The following is an 18267-nucleotide window of genomic DNA, read 5'->3' on the forward strand; positions in this document are numbered from 1 at the left end:
TCTCACACTCTTACGATGTCTCTCCGAAAAGACCGACTGGACAACCCTCCCATCCACTTTCTGAACAATCCTCTCCAAGAAGTTCTGTCTCTCAAGCTTTTGGGTCTCGCTATCTGCCATGATCTTTCTTGGGAAAACCACATTTCCAAGCTGGCCTCCAAAGCCAGTCGCCGACTGGGCATCGTCCGTCATGCGAAGTCCTTCCTTGGCACACCTGAGCTCCTCACCACATACAAGGCTTTCATCCGCAGCTCAATGGAATACTGCTCTCCCCTCTGGGCTGGTGCTCCTGCCTCACACCTAGCTCGTCTTCACGCTGTTGAAACCAAAGCGTTCAGAATCATTGGAATCTCCCGTGATGAAGCTACCTCCGAGGGCCTTTCACTTACTCACCGCAGGCAGGTTGGTGGTCTTTCCGTCTTCTACCGACTCCTCTCTGGCCTTGCCCCCCCCAGCCCTCTCTGGGCTCTGTCCCCCAAATATTCCTACAGGTCGCACAAGATCTGCCTGCAACCCTCTTATGGTTAAACTGCCAAAATCAAGACTTTCTGCTCACCTTCACTCCTTCATTCCTCTTTTCTCCCGCCTCTGGAACAAACTCCCTCACTCTCTTCAATCCCACTCCACCCTCCAGGTCTTTAAAACAGCTGTTCACCACCATCTCTTATCTTCCCCAATCCAAAACCTTGATCTTTTCTACCCCCGCTAATTCACCCCAGATCCACTTTTTTGAAATACCAACTTCTGTCGTGGAAGCCTTTGGTGTCCTTGTGTTTTATACTCCTCCCACCCCCTCCCCCTTCCCATGCCTCCTCCCCCAAGCCCTCTCCCTCCCACACATCTGCCTGCTCTCAAATGTTGTGGTTGTGTGCTTCCCCTTCTCTCCCCATCTTGTCCTCCGCTCCCTCTTTTTGGGTATTTTGTTTGTCTGTTTGATTTGTTTGTGAAGTAAATGTTAGCTCTTTCACGAGCCTCGATTCAGCATACAAAAAAAAACAATATTCACAACGGTGCATTTTGCATTCCACAGTATTGCAAAGTGAACAGACCCGAGTAATTGTAAGCTTTGGAAATAGTTTCATTTCCCCCTTTAACACCCCGTGTGAAGGACGGCAGAATCCAAATGCATTTGTCCTTTTGGGTACTATATCAGAAAGGTATTTTATTAAATGGATTTGTTTCCACCGGGGCATGAACCCACGAACAGGAAATCTCGAAGTTAAGCACCGGCAAACTGAGCTGTCGGCCTTGTAAGCGTTTTTGAGGCCGAACGAGGAGTTGAAGGAATTATTTGATTCTTGCAGTTCTTGCGGACAATGACAATGGGGACAATGACAGGGAGATCAGGAGAAGTGGTGGAAGTATTGGTCAGAAGAAGAGTGGACATATGTTGTGTGCAAGAGACGAGATGGAAGGGAAGTGGTGTGAGAATGGTGAAGGGTAGGCAGGGACAGAAATACAAGTTTGTGTGGCAAGGGTGCCCGGAGGGCGTGAATGGTGTTGGTGTCCTGTTTTCTGAGGAGTTTGTAGACAGTGTGGTGAGTGTGACTAGAGTGAGTGATAGGTTGATGATGGTGAAAATGATGATTGGAAAGCTCTTGGTGAACGTCATCTCGGGATATGCTCCGCAGGTTGGTCGAAGCGATGAAGAGAAGGACAAGTTCTGGTGTGCGATAGAGAAGCTGATGGAAAACGTGAAAGATGAGGAAGTTGTTGTGGTGGGAGGAGACCTGAATGGACATGTGGGAAGGAGTATGGATGGTTTTGAGGGAGTTCATGGGGGTTACGGATATGGTGTGAGAAATGGAGAAGGTGAAAGGATTTTGGAGTTTGCTGATGGAGCTGATTTGTTGATTTGTAATACTCAGTTCCAGAAAGAGGACAATAAGCTTGTTACATACACGTCAGGTGGGTCGACGACAACCGTTGACTACCTGATGGTGCGTCGGCGAGATAGGGGGCACCGCCGGGACACAAAGGTGATCCCGGGGGAGGAGGCTGTTTCACAGCACCACTTGGTTGTCTGCGACATAAGGGTGAAAGGTGCGAGGAGAGCTCGGCGGGTGAAGTACCAACCGAGAATGAAGGTGTGGAGGTTGAAAGAGGTGACAGTAAGGGAGGCATTAAAAGAGAGGCTGAGTAGGGTAGAGGATGATGTGGTTGAGCTTGAAAGTGGTTGGATGTCAATGAAAGCTAGTCTGTTGGGAGCCGTTGGTGAGGTATGTGGATGGACAAAAGGACCACCGAGGCACTCGGAAACATGGTGGTGGGATGTTGAGGTTGGAAAGAGGATTGACGAGAAGAGGAAGAAGTTCAAAGAGTGGCAGAAGGCGAAGGGTACGGGAGCAGAAACAGCAGAGCATGAAAGTTATAAGGCAGCCAGGAAGGCTGCAAAGAAAGAGGTAGCAAAGGCGCAGGAGGCATGTAGGAAAATGTTCGGAGAACGCTTGGATTGCAGTATTCAGAAGGTCAGAGGGTCAGAGGTCAAGAGGGTCAGAAAGCAGTATTCAGGATTGCAAATCAGATGGCGAAAGAGAGGTGTGATGTGATGGGGGTGAGTTGCTTGAAGGATGAGGTGGGACAAATCGTTGTCGACCCAGATGGAATTAAAGGAAGATGGAAAAGATATATGGAAATGCTGTTGAATACAGAGAATGAATGGGATGGCAACATAGAGAGTAACCCAGTTTTAGGACCGGCAGAGAAGATAACTGAGAAGGAAGTTGAGGAAGCGATAAAAGCAATGAAGAGTGGAAAAGCGGGAGGGCCGACGGGAGTTGTGGGAGATATGTTGAAGGCAGCAGGAAGTTGGGGTGTGAAGAGAATGACAGAGATCTGTAATTTGGTGGTGAAAGAAGGCCGCATTCCAGTGGATTGGGAACTGAGTACCCTCGTCCCTCTATACAAGGGGAAAGGTGACCCTCTGGAGTGTGGCTCGTACCGAGCGATAAAGTTATTGGAGCATGGAATGAAGGTATTGGAAAGGGTGTTGGAGAGGAGGATAAGGAAGAAAGTGAAGATCGACGAAATGCAGTTTGGATTTATGCCAGGAAGAGGAACGACAGATGCGCTTTTCATTGTGAGGCAGTTGCAGGAGAAGTACATGGATAAGAGGAAGAAGTTGTTTTTTGGGTTTGTTGATCTGGAGAAAGCATTCGATAGGGTTCCACGCAAAGTATTGACATGGGCATTGAGGAAGTTAGGAGTGGAGGAATGGTTGATCAGAGTAGTGATGGCAATGTACAAAAGAGCACGCACAGCTGTAAGGACGAAGGACGGGAACAGTGGTGAGTTTGAGGTGAAGGTGGGAGTGCATCAGGGGTCGGTACTAAGTCCACTACTATTTGTAGCTGTGATGGAGGTGCTGGCTCAGACCGTAAAGGAGGGTTTACCGTGGGAGTTGTTGTATGCAGATGATCTGGTGTTGATTGCGGAAAGTATGGATGGACTGAAGGAAAAGATGAACAAGTGGAAGGAATGTATGGAGACAAAAGGTCTGAAGGTGAATATCGGAAAGACAAAGGTGATGGCAAGTGGTAAAGCATGTGGTGAGGTGGAAAGAACTGGGAAGTGGCCATGTGCTGTGTGCAGGAAGGGTGTCGGAGTGAACTCCATTCAATGTACAATGTGTGCTGAGTGGGTTCATCAAAAATGTAATGGTCTGAGAGGGTCATTAACCAGTGTGGCAGCTACATTCAAATGTAAGGTGTGCACAGAGGGAGCTGCAGATGGAGGAAATGTTGAGTTGGATCTTGGAGACGGCGTGAAGCTGGAAGGTGTGAAAACATTTTGCTACCTCGGAGACATGCTGAATGGAGAAGGTGGATCAGACTCGGCAACGGTTGCTCGAGTGAGATGTGCATGGAAGAAGTTTCGGGAACTGAGTGGCGTGCTGATGAGGAGGAGAGTGTCGCTGAAGCTGAAGGGAAAGGTGTATGCTGCATGTGTGAGAAGTGTTATGATTTATGGGAGCGAGACATGGGTAATGAACGTAGAGCAGCAACGAAGGCTGGAAAGGGTGGAAATGCGAATGGTTCGATGGATGTGCGGAGTATCGTTGAGAGAGAGGAAGACAAATTATGAATTGCGAAAGATGATGGGAATATTGCCTGTGATTGATGCTGTGAAGAGGAACAGGTTGAGATGGTTTGGTCATGTGTTGAGGAAGGATGAAAGTGACTGGTTGAGAAGAGTGATGGAAGTTAATGTAGAAGGAAGTAGAGGACGGGGAAGACCGAGAAAGACTTGGCTAAAGATGGTGGAAGAAGAAATGCGGGCAAGGGGGTTAACAAGGAGAGATGCAGAAAATAGGGCAAAATGGAGAAGATTGTCATGGGGACCGCAAGGCTAACCCCCGGCTCTAGCAGGGAACATGGCCTTAAAATGCATGTTGTTGTGTTGTTGTTGTTGCAGTTCTTGCGCAAGAACGCGGAAACGAGACGACGTGGGTTGGGTATCCACACGTACGCGGCCATCCCACTGAACCAGGAGTGTGGCCTGATCGAATGGGTTCCGAACACGACCGGCCTGCGCTCCATCATCGGCAATCTTCACACCGAGAAGGGTGACTGTGCACCTGCCGTGGCGCAAATGTTTTTTTTTTACTTACACGGTTGTGCAAAGAAACCAAGTGGACATTTGGACCATCATATTTAATGATTTAGCATGATCTGTTTCCTTGCTGCAGCCAATGACCTTGCTGCTCTTATTTAAAATGTACAGCATCCGACACAAAACGATTCATAAACTTCAAATCTGGAGATGAAATGTAAAGCGGTTTTAAATTGTTGAATTTAACAGAATGTTGTGAGAAGTAAGGAGGCAGTGGGGGTTCGCGTATGTCGATCAACGTCCTACTCGTTCCTTCCATCGTTGTACCTTTCCACCGATGCAGATCTGCACAGGCCTTCACCAGCAAGACTAGTTCTTCATTACAAAGCAATTTGTTCTCCTTTAGGTTGAGAATTCCATCGAGTGGAAGGAAAAGCCTGGTTTTCGCTTTGCAGTTAAGGTGGCTGGCTTAAGATCTTAAGGTCTTGAGTTTGAGCCCCTGTCGTACCGTTGAATTAACATCAGGCTGGTCGACTGAGCCCGTCATCCTTTTGAGAGCGACAAAATGAGTACCAGATGACTGGTAAAACGAGCACTGCATCAGAGAGACAGCCGTGCGGCCTGAAAACGATGCAACCAGCAGCCACAGAGTGAAGACAAAAGAACAGCAGCAGTGGAAGAAAGTTGTATTTCACATCGAGTGGTCAGAATTTGAACCTTCCTTGATAATGATTTTTATCGGTGCATTGAATATTGCTTTATTTCCATCAAACTATGAAGAAGAGTCATTTTAAGGGAAGAGTTTACTCAGCAATTGCTACATATCTTCTACAGAACTCTAATTACCGTTTCTTTCATCAACTGTGGTTGACAGAACACACACACACACACACACACACACACACACACACACACACACACACACACACACGTAATCGCACAAGTACATATATATAGTATCTGTGCAATAATATGCAAAAATTGTGTGGTTAACCAAAATAAACTCCCTCCCCGCTACCTTTCGCCCACCACAACTCATCCCGGACCGGGGCCCCTGCTCCCTCCGAAGCGCGGTATTTCGATTTTCATGTTGTGGCCGTCATAGGTGGTGATCTACTGCAATCTACTACAAACACCTGCTCCTTAAAAACCAACCTATTGCCCACGATGTGTATGGTACTCCCACCCAATACTGTAAACCATCTCTCCTAGTGCTCGTCATGAAATACGGTATCAATCCAATCCTGAACAAAGAAAACATTCTATATTGATTACTACTGGAGCCAAACTTTTTCGATATCCAACTTTTTGGGGGTCGCCCCTATGAGCCAAGCAAAAACTATAGCACTTGGATGGAATTTGTTTTGAAAGCCATTAACTATACCTATTTACCCGATGTATATTGTCCAAGTTTCAGCCAGTTTCAATGTATAGTCCTTGAGATACGAGCGCCAGCACATTTTGGGCGGACGGACGGACAGACACCAACGTGATTTCGAGGGTTTTCTAAATAAAACTCAAGAAAGCATAAACGGATGTTGTTGGAATTTGGAACATATTACCTCAATGTACAAAGCGCATTTACTTCTGAAATTTGCAGCGGATTTCGTCCAATAGAAGCCGAGAAACGTATTTTCAGTCCCCATGTTAAAACTGCATACAGAGAAACGATCCCTTATAAAGGGAGTTGCGCTTTGTGCTTCCCTTGATGCAGATAAACTATCCCTTGTATAAAGGGAGGGGCGCTTTGTGCTTCCCTTGATAGAGCCAAGGCTCGTGGAAGACTGAGAACACAGAATAAATCAGGATGCAACAGATCAAAAGGGACAGCAGAAAGATAAGGGGGAAACACCAACAGCGGAGTTGAAGGACAAAATGCAGGAAGACGGACAACAAGGGATGTGGGTAAGGATGAGGGGCGAAGGGGAGAATGCAGGGGGTGGTTAAAATGGGTACAGAAACAATAGTTGGGGGGTGGGGTGGGTTCAACTAGGGTAAAAAAGATCATGGTTTTGGATTGGGGACTATCTGAGATGGTGAACAGCTGTCTTGAAGACCTGGACGGAAGAATGATATTAAGGAGGATGTGGAAGTTTATTCCACAGGTGGGGAAAAAAGAGGAACAAATGAGTGGAGGTGAGCAGTGATCCTGGATTTAGGTGGCATCACCAAAAGGGGGTCGACCGTGGCGGACCATGTGCACCCTGCAGAAACCTTGTGGGTGGGGACAAAACAAGGAAAGAGCAGGGGGTGCAAGACCAGAAAGCAGGTTAGAAAACAGAGACCAATGACCTGTTTGTGATGATAAAGTGATAGGCCCATAGACTCGGCTTCATCACGGGAGATTCCCATGATCTTGAAGGCCTTGGTTTCCATGGCATTATGCTGTGCAAGATGTGAAGCAGGGTGCCAGCCCAGATTGGAGAGCATTACTCCATGAAGCTGAGGATGAAAGCCTTGTTGGTGGATTGAAGTTCAGGTGTGCCAAGGAAGGACTTCGCATGACGGAGGATGGCCATTCGGCCAGCAGCTAACTTTGGAGGTCAACATTGAAATGTGATTTGCCCAAGAAAGATCATGGCTGATAGTGAGACCCAGGCCAAACCGGAAGGATTTAAAACAGAAGCGGAGGCCAAAACCGGAAGGATTTTCCAGAGAGCCAGATAGGTCATTGCTAAAGATGAGGAATAGGACTGGGCCCAGAACATTGCCTTGGGGCACTCCAGCCTTGACAGGGAGAGGAGATGAAAGCTTTCCGTTGAGAGCCACACGTTGGCCATGAGAATAGAGAAAGTCATTAAGCGATGTGTGGAGTTGGTCTTGGATTTCATAGGCAGAGAGTTTGGAGAGCAAGCGAGATGCCAGACTATCAAAGGCACGACGTGTTCAGAGAGACGGCCATGTTCTCATGTCTGACATTGAGGGCCTCCATCCGTTGTTGAATGAGTAGAAGCAGCATGTCGAAGGTGGAGAGACTTGGTCTGAAACCAAACTGGTGATGTGAGATGAGGTTGTTGGAAAAAAGGAATGATTTCACATCAGCTGTGATGATGGATTCCATGATCTTGCTGATGATTGGAAATAAGTGACCTGTTTGTAGTTGAGGGGATCCGTTTTTTCACCTTTTCTGTTGTGCAGTGATGTTGGTGGATTTTCAAGCAGATGACAGGGTGGAAAGGGCAGAAAGAGGATGTGCAAGAGCAGTAGAGTAGGTTTTTAGGACATGTGAGCTGATGTCATCCGGTCCAGCAGTAGCAGAGTCAGAGTCAGTCATCGGTTGAAAGAACCTTCTCCACCTTCTCAGATGGAAACTAGAAGTGCACTCGGTAGAGCGCATACCGCCACCAGGCTGAACAGTTTACGTTTTGTATCCCAATGATGATCCCAATGTTTTTGATCCCAAAAACAATGATGATCCCAAATTTTGATCCCAATGACCTGAACCAAAATCTAATCGGCTTGTTCTCTTCACCTACCAAACTCATCCACCAACTTTTTGACATGTCCTGCTATGTATCGTTTTTGGCCCCATCTCTCAATGGTGAAGAATCACTTAAAAGATTCACAGATCCAGATGCTGATCTTCACCAAAATCTAATCATTTCGTCCTTGTCACGCACCCAACATCTCCACCAAATTTCGTCTGAATTCGTACGCAAATTTCGAGATATCCTGCTCACAGACAGGGATGAAAACATAACCTCCATCCACTTTCTGTGACAGAGGTAAAGATACAGAGTCAAGGAGCAGTTGCGTTCGACAGGATGGGTAGACGACAGAGAATGAGGGGTTGGGGACACAAGACATTCGTCTAAATGTTAGGGAATGAAGAAAAAGAAAGTTTAATTGTAGTCGTAGACAAAAGTAATTTGAGGTGATTATTTTGGTTTTATTCGAATCATCGTATCGCAACTATCGCATTATCCACTCATCATTATTGTGTGAAGCGTTTTATCTTGATTCTCTTTCCTTTCAGAATCTGTTATCAAGACAAAACGAGTTCGTGTTCGGAATGCCACTACCCATGCCGTGTTAGTTAGTGTTATGAAGTTTGTTCAAGTTTCGCTCCACCTACCTCTTTCTTTATGTTTGAGGACCATGCACATGTTGAATATGCAAAATGGTGGAACTTTACCTCCATGGTGTGATCTATCCCTCCCTGTTTTTCTTTTTCCTCCCAATACAATGTCCTTTCCCTTTCCTACCCCATCTTCTATCGCCTTCCCCATTCCTACTCAACCTCCACGGTGATGATGATTGGCTGGCTATGTACCTTGCAGGCATTGGGCTTTCCAGCGTCCGCCTCAGAAAGCTTTCTCAAGTGAAGGACACCAATGCGAAGTTGAGCTACTTCCGCACCGAAATCCTGCCGCACTACCCACCCATCTTCTATGAGTGGTTTCTTCGTAACTTCCCGGATCCCACTTCCTGGTAAACACTGGACTTGCACAACAAGAGTAAACATAAACATGCTGGAGAGTAGAGCAACACGCAAACGCCAGGTAGCCGGCATCTTCAGGTGTGAGATTAATAAAAGGTGATTGTCATGAAGTTGTAAATGAAATTGAAAGTGAACATGTTGACATGGCACTGCTATGGTGTCATTTCCATATTGATCACAGGATCATGGTGGACATGCACTTAGATCACAAGGAGGATAATTTTCCATGAATCCCAAGGACATTCGTAGTCGATGGAGAACCATGTTCGGTAAATGGGATTTTAACTCCATCATGATTCAGGGGTTCCATCGGTGTTGGCTTAGCGGTTAGGGTGCCGGCTTGGGATCCTAGGATCCTGGGTTCGAATCCCGGTCGATCGCTGAATTAACGCCAGGGGGGTTGACTCAGCCTGTCATCCTTCCGAGGTCGGCAAATTGAGTACCAGCTTGCTGGGATGAATGATCCCGGTGTGTACTCCGATTTAGAATAGGTCCACCGTATCCCTGCGCATCGTAAGAGCGTGACCAAGGGTTGGCGTCAGGAAGGGCATCCGGCCATAACAACATTGCCTCAAACAGGGAACCATGTTTGTCATGGGGCCCGCAAGGCTAACCCCCGTTCTAGCGGGGAAAATGGCCTTAAAACGATCATTTATTCATTCATTCATGATTCAGGGGTTCAGATGGGAACACGAATAGGCCCCAATCGAGCCTAACCACTTGCTGCCACTGGTTAAAAGGAAATGTGCGCAATGCAAAACTATTTCGAGGGAAAATGTGAAATAATTTGTATGATTGGGGAATGTTTTTTTTACACATCCTAACACTGGTCTTCACAAAAATATTTTCCTTCTTCTGCAGAAAGTTAAAAAATTGGAAGAAAATTTTTTTTAAAAGCTTTCATTTATGAGGTTTTTCTTTTATGGCATTAGTTCTTGTATGAACATCACTATTTAGGGAATAATTTAAGCAGGCGTTCATACCTTCTCCACAAAGTCATCCAGTATTCACTTGTATAAAATAGCTGCTGCAGGAGAATGTGTGGGGATTGATTGTCTGTTTGGCACGTCGGGTCCTTGTTCGCACGCCGGGATCCTTGTTCGCACGCCGGGATCCTTGTTCGCACGCCGGGATCCTTGTTCGCACGCCGGGATCCTTGTTCGCACGCCGGGATCCTTGTTCGCACGCCGGGATCCTTGTTCGCACGCCGGGATCCTTGTTCGCACGCCGGGATCCTTGTTCGCACGCCGGGATCCTTGTTCGCACGCCGGGATCCTTGTTCGCACGCCGGGATCCTTGTTCGCACGCCGGGATCCTTGTTCGCACGCCGGGATCCTTGTTCGCACGCCGGGATCCTTGTTCGCACGCCGGGATCCTTGTTCGCACGCCGGGATCCTTGTTCGCACGCCGGGATCCTTGTTCGCACGCCGGGATCCTTGTTCGCACGCCGGGATCCTTGTTCGCACGCCGGGATCCTTGTTCGCACGCCGGGATCCTTGTTCGCACGCCGGGATCCTTGTTCGCACGCCGGGATCCTTGTTCGCACGCCGGGATCCTTGTTCGCACGCCGGGATCCTTGTTCGCACGCCGGGATCCTTGTTCGCACGCCGGGATCCTTGTTCGCACGCCGGGATCCTTGTTCGCACGCCGGGATCCTTGTTCGCACGCCGGGATCCTTGTTCGCACGCCGGGATCCTTGTTCGCACCCGGGATCCTTGTTCGCATCCCGGGATCCTTGTTCGCACCCCGGGATCCTTGTTCGCACGCCGGGATCCTTGTTCGCACCCGGGATCCTTGTTCGCATCCCGGGATCCTTGTTCGCACCCCGGGATCCTTGTTCGCACCCCGGGATCCTTGTTCGCACGCCGGGATCCTTGTTCGCACGCCGGGATCCTTGTTCGCACGCCGGGATCCTTGTTCGCACGCCGGGATCCTTGTTCGCACGCCGGGATCCTTGTTCGCACGCCGGGATCCTTGTTCGCACGCCGGGATCCTTGTTCGCACCCGGGATCCTTGTTCGCATCCCGGGATCCTTGTTCGCACCCCGGGATCCTTGTTCGCACCCCGGGATCCTTGTTCGCACGCCGGGATCCTTGTTCGCACGCCGGGATCCTTGTTCGCACGCCGGGATCCTTGTTCGCACGCCGGGATCCTTGTTCGCACGCCGGGATCCTTGTTCGCACGCCGGGATCCTTGTTCGCACGCCGGGATCCTTGTTCGCACGCCGGGATCCTTGTTCGCACGCCGGGATCCTTGTTCGCACGCCGGGATCCTTGTTCGCACGCCGGGATCCTTGTTCGCACCCCGGGATCCTTGTTCGCACGCCGGGATCCTTGTTCGCACGCCGGGATTCTGAACGCCCCCTCTTGGCGTCCCCTCTTGGACATTAAATGTTGTTGGACATTAATTATCACTCAGTGTCCTTCACGAAGAGTAGGCGAGCTATCGCCAGCACCCTGAAAAAATTCAGCCATGTTCAGTCCGACATAGACCTGGCTGGTCTGTTCGTGAAAGACGTAGGCCAAACTTTTTCTCTGGCCAACCCCACAAGGTGAGAATAATTTGGGTTGTTGTCGTAGTGGTTGTAGGTAGTTGTAGTTTTTCAATGCCATTCACCACAGTGTAACACTGTTCAGCTCTACCAATTGTGAGCCTCCAGTTGGGTTGAGTTAAGTATCGTACTAGACGAGTTAAAGGCTCGGTTTTAGTATATTTAACCCTGTTAGTAAATTGGGACATTTGCCATTGTAATCCAGACAGGTAGTTTGGTAATCACCTGTTGTATTTGATCTGAATTTTGTGTCCATTCTAGGCTCGCATTTCCTGTGGAGATTTGGGCCATTCACTGATGTGGTTTGGGGTGTGGTGTGCGACGTAGGTGACGTGGTTTCACTGTGACTATTATGGCAGACATGGCTTAACCTGCCGAATCTACTGCAGGTTGTCTTGACCCCTGATCACGTGACTGTTCACCGTAAATTGTCAGCGTTTTCAAGATCATCATCCAATCCAATGATTCATCCAATCACCATCAAACCCTTTGTCCTTCTCGTCCTTCCCTTTCTCCTAGCCCTTCTGAAATCTCTGACACACTATCAACAGCTCTCACTACCTCCTCCTCCTCCTCCTCTTCCTTATCTTACCCGACCCCTCCCCTGACCTGTATCTGATGCTCCCCCTGCCCCTTCCTCTTCCTTAACGTTATGGACCTCAAACATCCGGAGCCTTCACTCAAACCTGACTGATCTCTCCATACAGGTTACTTCTGACAAACCAGACTTGATCTGCTTAACAGAAACTTTCCTCCTTCAAGATATCTCTGATTCTTTAATATCTCTCCCTGGTTACTCCCTCCTCCGGTATGGTAGACCTGAGCCTCGTCCTGGAGGTAGGGTTGCTATCTTTATCAAAAACTCTCTTCCTCATTCTCCCTACACTGCCCTCTCTCCACCTCACCCCCTGGAGTACCTCTGGATACGGCTTCCTCTCCGCTCCCACCTTTTGTTCATATGTGTTCTGTACCATCCACCAAACAGTGATGACTCAATCTACATCTCGCTGTGTGATAACATGGACCAACTTCTATCTACCCATCCCAACTCTCTCTTCCTCATATGTGGTGATTTCAATTGTCACCATGCCAGTTGGCTGGGTGTGGGTACCTCTCTCACCAGCCATGGCTCCTCAGCAAAGGACTTCTGCGACTCACTGGGACTGACACAATCTGTCAATTTCCCCACCCGGATCTCAGGCAATGGAGTATCTTCTCTTCCAGACTTGGTTATGACAAACTTCCCTGCAAATGTCTGCTGCTCTTCTTCTGCTCCAATCGGCTCATCTGATCATGTGCTTGTTAAAGTGGACATCTCTCTGGCCATTCTCAGAGAGCCTCCTCAGCACCGACGAGTCTGGGATTTCACTCAGGCCGACTGGCACGGTCTTCAAGAAGCCATCAATCATCTGGACTGGTCTCCCATCTCCACTGACATCAATTCTTCCTGGGAATTCTTCCAAACCAAATTGCTCTCTCTCATGCACAGATTTATCCCATCTCGTCTTCAGTTGTCATACCCTTCCTCCCGTCCATTGTACACGGAATCTTGTGGTGAGGCAGTTGCCCTGAAAGAACTTGCCTTCATCTCGTGGAAGGCAATCCAACGGAAGGCAATCTCATTTCCTTTCACAAAGCTCGGAACAAGTGTGTGTCTACCCTCAGGAGAGCAAGGAAACAATATATATCTATACTCTCAAGACTGGACTCTCAAACCTGTCTCCCTCTTCCAAATCCTGGTGGCGTCTGGTCAAATCTGTTTCTGGTGTTTGTCCCCCCTCAATCCCCTCCCTCACTTCAAATGGCTACACAGCTGACTCCGCACATGAAAAAGCTGAATGCCTCACCTCTGTGTTTGCCTCAAAATCTTGTGTCCCAAACCCATCTCTCTCTGCACCCACCGTACCCAGTCGAACCCAGCTGCTCCTGGACTCTGTGTCCTTCTCTCCTGACAAGGTGGACAAGTTTCTGTCAATCCTCAACTCTGATTCTGCAACTGGACCAGACGGCATCAGCCCATCGGTCCTAAAATCCTGCTGTGCTGCTCTTTCACACCCTCTCTCTGTCCGCTTCACCCTCTCTTTTGCTCAATGTCATCTGCCTTTCACTTGGAAATCAGCCAACCTTACCGCTTTACACAAAAAATGTGCAAAAACAAATCCTTGCAACTACAGACCAATCAGCCTTCTCCAAATCATCAGCAAAGTCATGGAATCCATCATTGCTTCGGATAGTAAATCCTTCCTCTCCTCCAATGGCTTGATCTCGGATCATCAATTTGGATTCAGACCAGGTGATTCTACTCTGGACATGCTGCTTCTGCTGTCTCAACAATGGATGGAGGTCCTCAATGTCAAAAAGGAAATCAGAGCTGACTCCCTTGACATATCTCGTGCCGTCGATACAGTCTGGCACCCCGCTCTGCTCACCAAACTCTCCTCCTATGGTATCCATGGAAATCTCCATGGATGGCATGCGGACTTCCTCTCTGGTCGTAGTCAACGTATGGCCCTGAATGGATTTCTCTCATCTCCCCTTCCTGTTCAGGCTGGAGTTCCCAAGGTAGTGTTCTGGGCCCTGTGCTTTTTCTGGTCTTCATCAATGATCTCTCCGACTCTCTGGAAAATCCTCTCTATCTCTTTGCTGATGACTCCACTCTCTGCCGCTCCATTCCTTATCCCTCAGATCGGCAGTCTGCAGCCTCCTCACTCTCTGCAGACCTGGACAAAATCACAGACTGGTCAAACAAGTGGAACATGTCTTTCAATCCTGACAAATCTCACACTCTTACTATAAAAAAACCACCGTTTAGAGGCCATTTTCCCCCGCAAAGCGGGGGTTGGCCTTTTCGGGGACCGTGGTAGTTGTTGTTTTTTTTGGTCCCCTTTTTTTGAAGCAATGTTTTACGGCCGGATGCCCTTCCTGACGCCAACCCTTTTTGCCGCCTTCAACGACAAACAGGGAATTACTACCAGTGAACTGGTACTCAATTAGCCGACCTCGGAAGGATGAACAGGCTGAGTCAACCCCCCTGGCGTTAATTCGGCGATCGACCGAGATTCGAACCCAGGATCCTAGGATCCTAAAGCCGGCACCCTAGCCGCTAGCCCAACACCAGGGATTGTCTTGTCTTGTTGTCTCTCCGAAAAGACCGACTGGACAACCCTCCAATCTACTTTCTCAACAATCCTTTCCAATAAGTTCTGCCACTCAAGTTCTTTGGTCTCACTATCTGCCATGATCTTTCCTGGGAAAACCACATTTCCAAGCTGGCCTCCAAAGCCAGTCGCCGACTGGGCATCCTCTGTCGTGCAAAGTCCTTCCTTGGCACACCCGAGCTCCTCACCACATACAAGGCTTTCATCCGCAGCTCAATGGAATACTGCTCTCCTCTCTGGGCTGGTGCTCCTGCCTCACACCTAGCTCGGCTTCATGCTGATGAAACCAAAGCTTTCTTAATCATTGGAATCTCCTGCGATGAATCTAACTCTGAGGGCCTTTCACTCACTCACCGCAGGCAGGTTGGTGGTCTTTCTGTCTTCTATCGACTCCTCTCTGGTCTTGCTCCCTCAGCTCTATCTGTGCTCTGTCCCCCTAATGTTCCTACAGGTTGCACAGGATCTGCCTGCAACCCTCTTCTGGTGAAACTGCCAAATTCAAGACTCTCTGCTCACCTTCACTCCTCTTTTGTCCCGCCTCTGGCACAAACTCCCTCACTCTCTTCAATCTCACTCCTCCCTCCAGGTCTTCAAAACACCTGTTCACCACCATCTCTTATCTTCCCCCATCCAAAACCTTGGTCTTTTCTACCCCTGTTAATTCACCCCAGATCCACTTTTCTGAAATACCAACTTTCCTTGAAGTCGTAGCTGTGTCCATGTGGTTTTTACCTCTCCCATCCCCCAACCCCTTCCCACACCTCCTCCCCCCAAGCCCTTCTCCGTCCCACAGATCTCCCGATGTCCCTGCTATCAAATGTTGTACTTGTGTGCTTCTCCCTCTCTCCCCATCTTGTCTCCTGCTCCCTTTATTATGTCTTATGTGTCCGTTTGTTTGTTTTTGTCATCAATGTTCGCTCGTACACGAGCCTCGATCTTGTATCCAAAAAAAAAAAAAAATCTCTTCACAAAAAGTATTACGAAGATTGCACTTTTGTTTAATTTGTGAAGTCGGGTCACAGGGCCGCTTGGTGTGATTGGAGAGGGTAGATTTATCGGGAGTTTTTAAGAGGACGATGATGTGGTTGACGTGCTGAATGTGTTCACCTTCTTATGGCAGGTATAACAGCCGTTCGGCATTCTCTCGCTCCGCTGCGGTCATGTCTATGGTGGGCTACGTGCTGGGCCTCGGAGATCGCCACTTGGACAACATTCTCCTGGATTCACACACAGGGGAATGCATCCACGTCGACTTCAGCTGCCTCTTTAACAAGGTTTGCCTACCGATCTTTCCCCACAATGCAGTTCTTGTGTAAAATTGGTTGTGATTTATTGGGGTACCAAGCCTTACCAGACTTGTACTCTATTGTTTTTGTTATGTTTATTTGTATTATTCTTCGTCCTTTCCCCCCATTTTTAGCTCACCTGGAACGAAGTTCAGGGGAGTTTATGTTATGGCGCGTCATCAGTCTGTCCGTAAACACTTGAAACTTCTTCTCCGAAACCGCTGATGGGATTGCGACCAAATTTGGCACAAATGATATTTGTTATGTTGTGACTAAAGTTTAAAGTTTGTTCATGGCATTAAAAAAAAATCGGGGTCTAGGGGGGTCTCCCTGGGGTCAAAGTGGATCCAGGTTTGACCCCGCAAAATAGATATTTTCTTTCTTCTCTGAAACTACACACACTTGACCACAACCTTCATCACCCGTGATGTACCAAAGTTTGTTCATGGCATTAAAAAAAATCTGCCCCTTTGGGGGTCTACGGGGAGGTTGCCCCCCAAAATAGGTATTTTTTTTTTTCTTTGTTTGTTTAAATGTTATTATTATGTTCGTGTGATTCTACCTGCTGACCTGTCTTCGAGAAACAATTGAAATTGGTTTAAAATACCTTTGCGCAGTGCAGTATACTGTTTATTCTACCAGGTGAGCACCAGGGTTATTGTTCTATTATAAAATAATTCTCAGCAACCGCTTGTCCGATTGACATGCAACCTTCAGCATCGGAGTTGAGCCCCATGGAGAATTTGTTAATGATAATTGTGACGTTATAGGTCGTGTTATGGCAGCCATCTTGGATTAAAGAAAATATTTTTAAAAAAACAACTATTTCCATGAAATTGCTAAACAAAGAAATTTTAAACTAGGCACATATCTACTCCCAATGGGGAATAAAGCTTGATGATAATGATGTCATCGTTGAAGTGTTAGGCCAGCCATAATTGTTTTAATTGAAATACTTATCCTAAAAACCTGAAATTTCACACACGTGATCTACAACCCAATTGTATTGAAATAAATGTATGACTTATGCGTCACATGGTTTGGCAACCATGTATATATTTTTTTGAAGAATAAATCATTTCAATTTTCTTCTTCTCCAGAACCGCTTTAGAGATTGAAATGAAACTCCAGACAAATGATCGACCACCCATGGCAAATAAAGTTTATCAACTATGATGTCATAGGTCACATTGTCTGGCAGCCATATTGGATATAATCTAAAACCTTTAAAAAACATATCCCAAGCCACCCAACTGGCGGTTTTGGGATTTGTATGTCACTTTGTACGTCATCGACGAGGTATTAAAACGTCATCCATCACATGGTGTGGCAGCCGTATTGGATTGAAGGGGAATATAAAAAAATTATTCCGATGAAACTTTTAGGTTATGCGGTTTCAGAGAAATATATTTTTTAATATGATCGACTATAGATAGGCATGGGAAATATTGCTTGAAATTTCAACATTGGTCACATGGACATTGGATAAAAAAAACGTTATCGATCAATGTGAAACTTTAAAGATGTGATTGACGACCAATTCTAAATTGAATTTAATAAAGATGACATCATAGATCAGGTTTCTGATCAAAGCGGCACAACTTGGTACAACTTGGCAGTTATAAAGCACACTTCTAGTTATTATTGTATTTGTTCAACTCGGGCCTCCTTGGCCTTTGTTAAAATGTCTAAACTACCATACTCTTCCATTTGACTGCCCTTCCCTTCAGGGGGAGCAGCTCCAGGTCCCAGAATTGGTTCCCTTTCGTCTAACGAAGGACATGGTGCATGCGATGGGCCCCATGGGCTATGAAGGATTGTTCCGCCGTGCATGTGAACTCACCTTGCGACTCATGCGTAATGAACGGGAGGTCCTTGTCAGGTGTGCCTCTCATGGTCTCAGTTATACGTGTTTATGTCATTGGTTTGTCTTGTTTTGCAATGTTAATCTCGGTGTGTGATGTGAAGCTTTGGAGTGGTGTACATGTGACATGGTTGTGGAGTGTTTTAGATTGTTTTTTCAAATGTGATGAAAGGGTGGGTGTGGGAGAAGATGGGGCATTAGAGGGGCAGGGAGGTTGGAGAGACAGGAGAGATTAGGTGAGCGATCGTGGGTATAGAACCTTTCCCTTTAGACAAAAGTGAGAGACATTTTCATGCAGACACAAGCTGGGAGTGTCTTCTGCATGTTTGTTGTGCAGAAGCTGTTGACTGGTGGGAAACCACGCTGAGATGACAAGTGGTGTAACCACTTTCAAATTTCCACTGGTTATTTTACTG

At 47.5% G+C, this 18267-nt stretch overlaps 1 protein-coding gene across 2 annotated transcripts in view; it reads left to right on the top strand.

Moving 5' to 3' along the window:
* ATR (ATR checkpoint kinase) overlaps window positions 1–18267 on the top strand; it is a 243727-nt gene that overhangs the window by 220926 nt on the left and 4534 nt on the right. For both annotated transcript variants that reach the window (XM_068109426.2, XM_078772919.1), the window contains 4 exons: window positions 4414–4564; window positions 8832–8982; window positions 15822–15975; window positions 17718–17869. In XM_068109426.2, the coding sequence (XP_067965527.2) occupies window positions 4414–4564; window positions 8832–8982; window positions 15822–15975; window positions 17718–17869 (608 nt within the window). The remainder of the gene's footprint in view (window positions 1–4413; window positions 4565–8831; window positions 8983–15821; window positions 15976–17717; window positions 17870–18267) is intronic.

The sequence above is a fragment of the Myxine glutinosa genome, chromosome 2, assembly GCF_964187855.1.
Source record: "Myxine glutinosa chromosome 2, kmMyxGlut1.1, whole genome shotgun sequence".
Taxonomy (NCBI): domain Eukaryota; kingdom Metazoa; phylum Chordata; class Myxini; order Myxiniformes; family Myxinidae; genus Myxine; species Myxine glutinosa.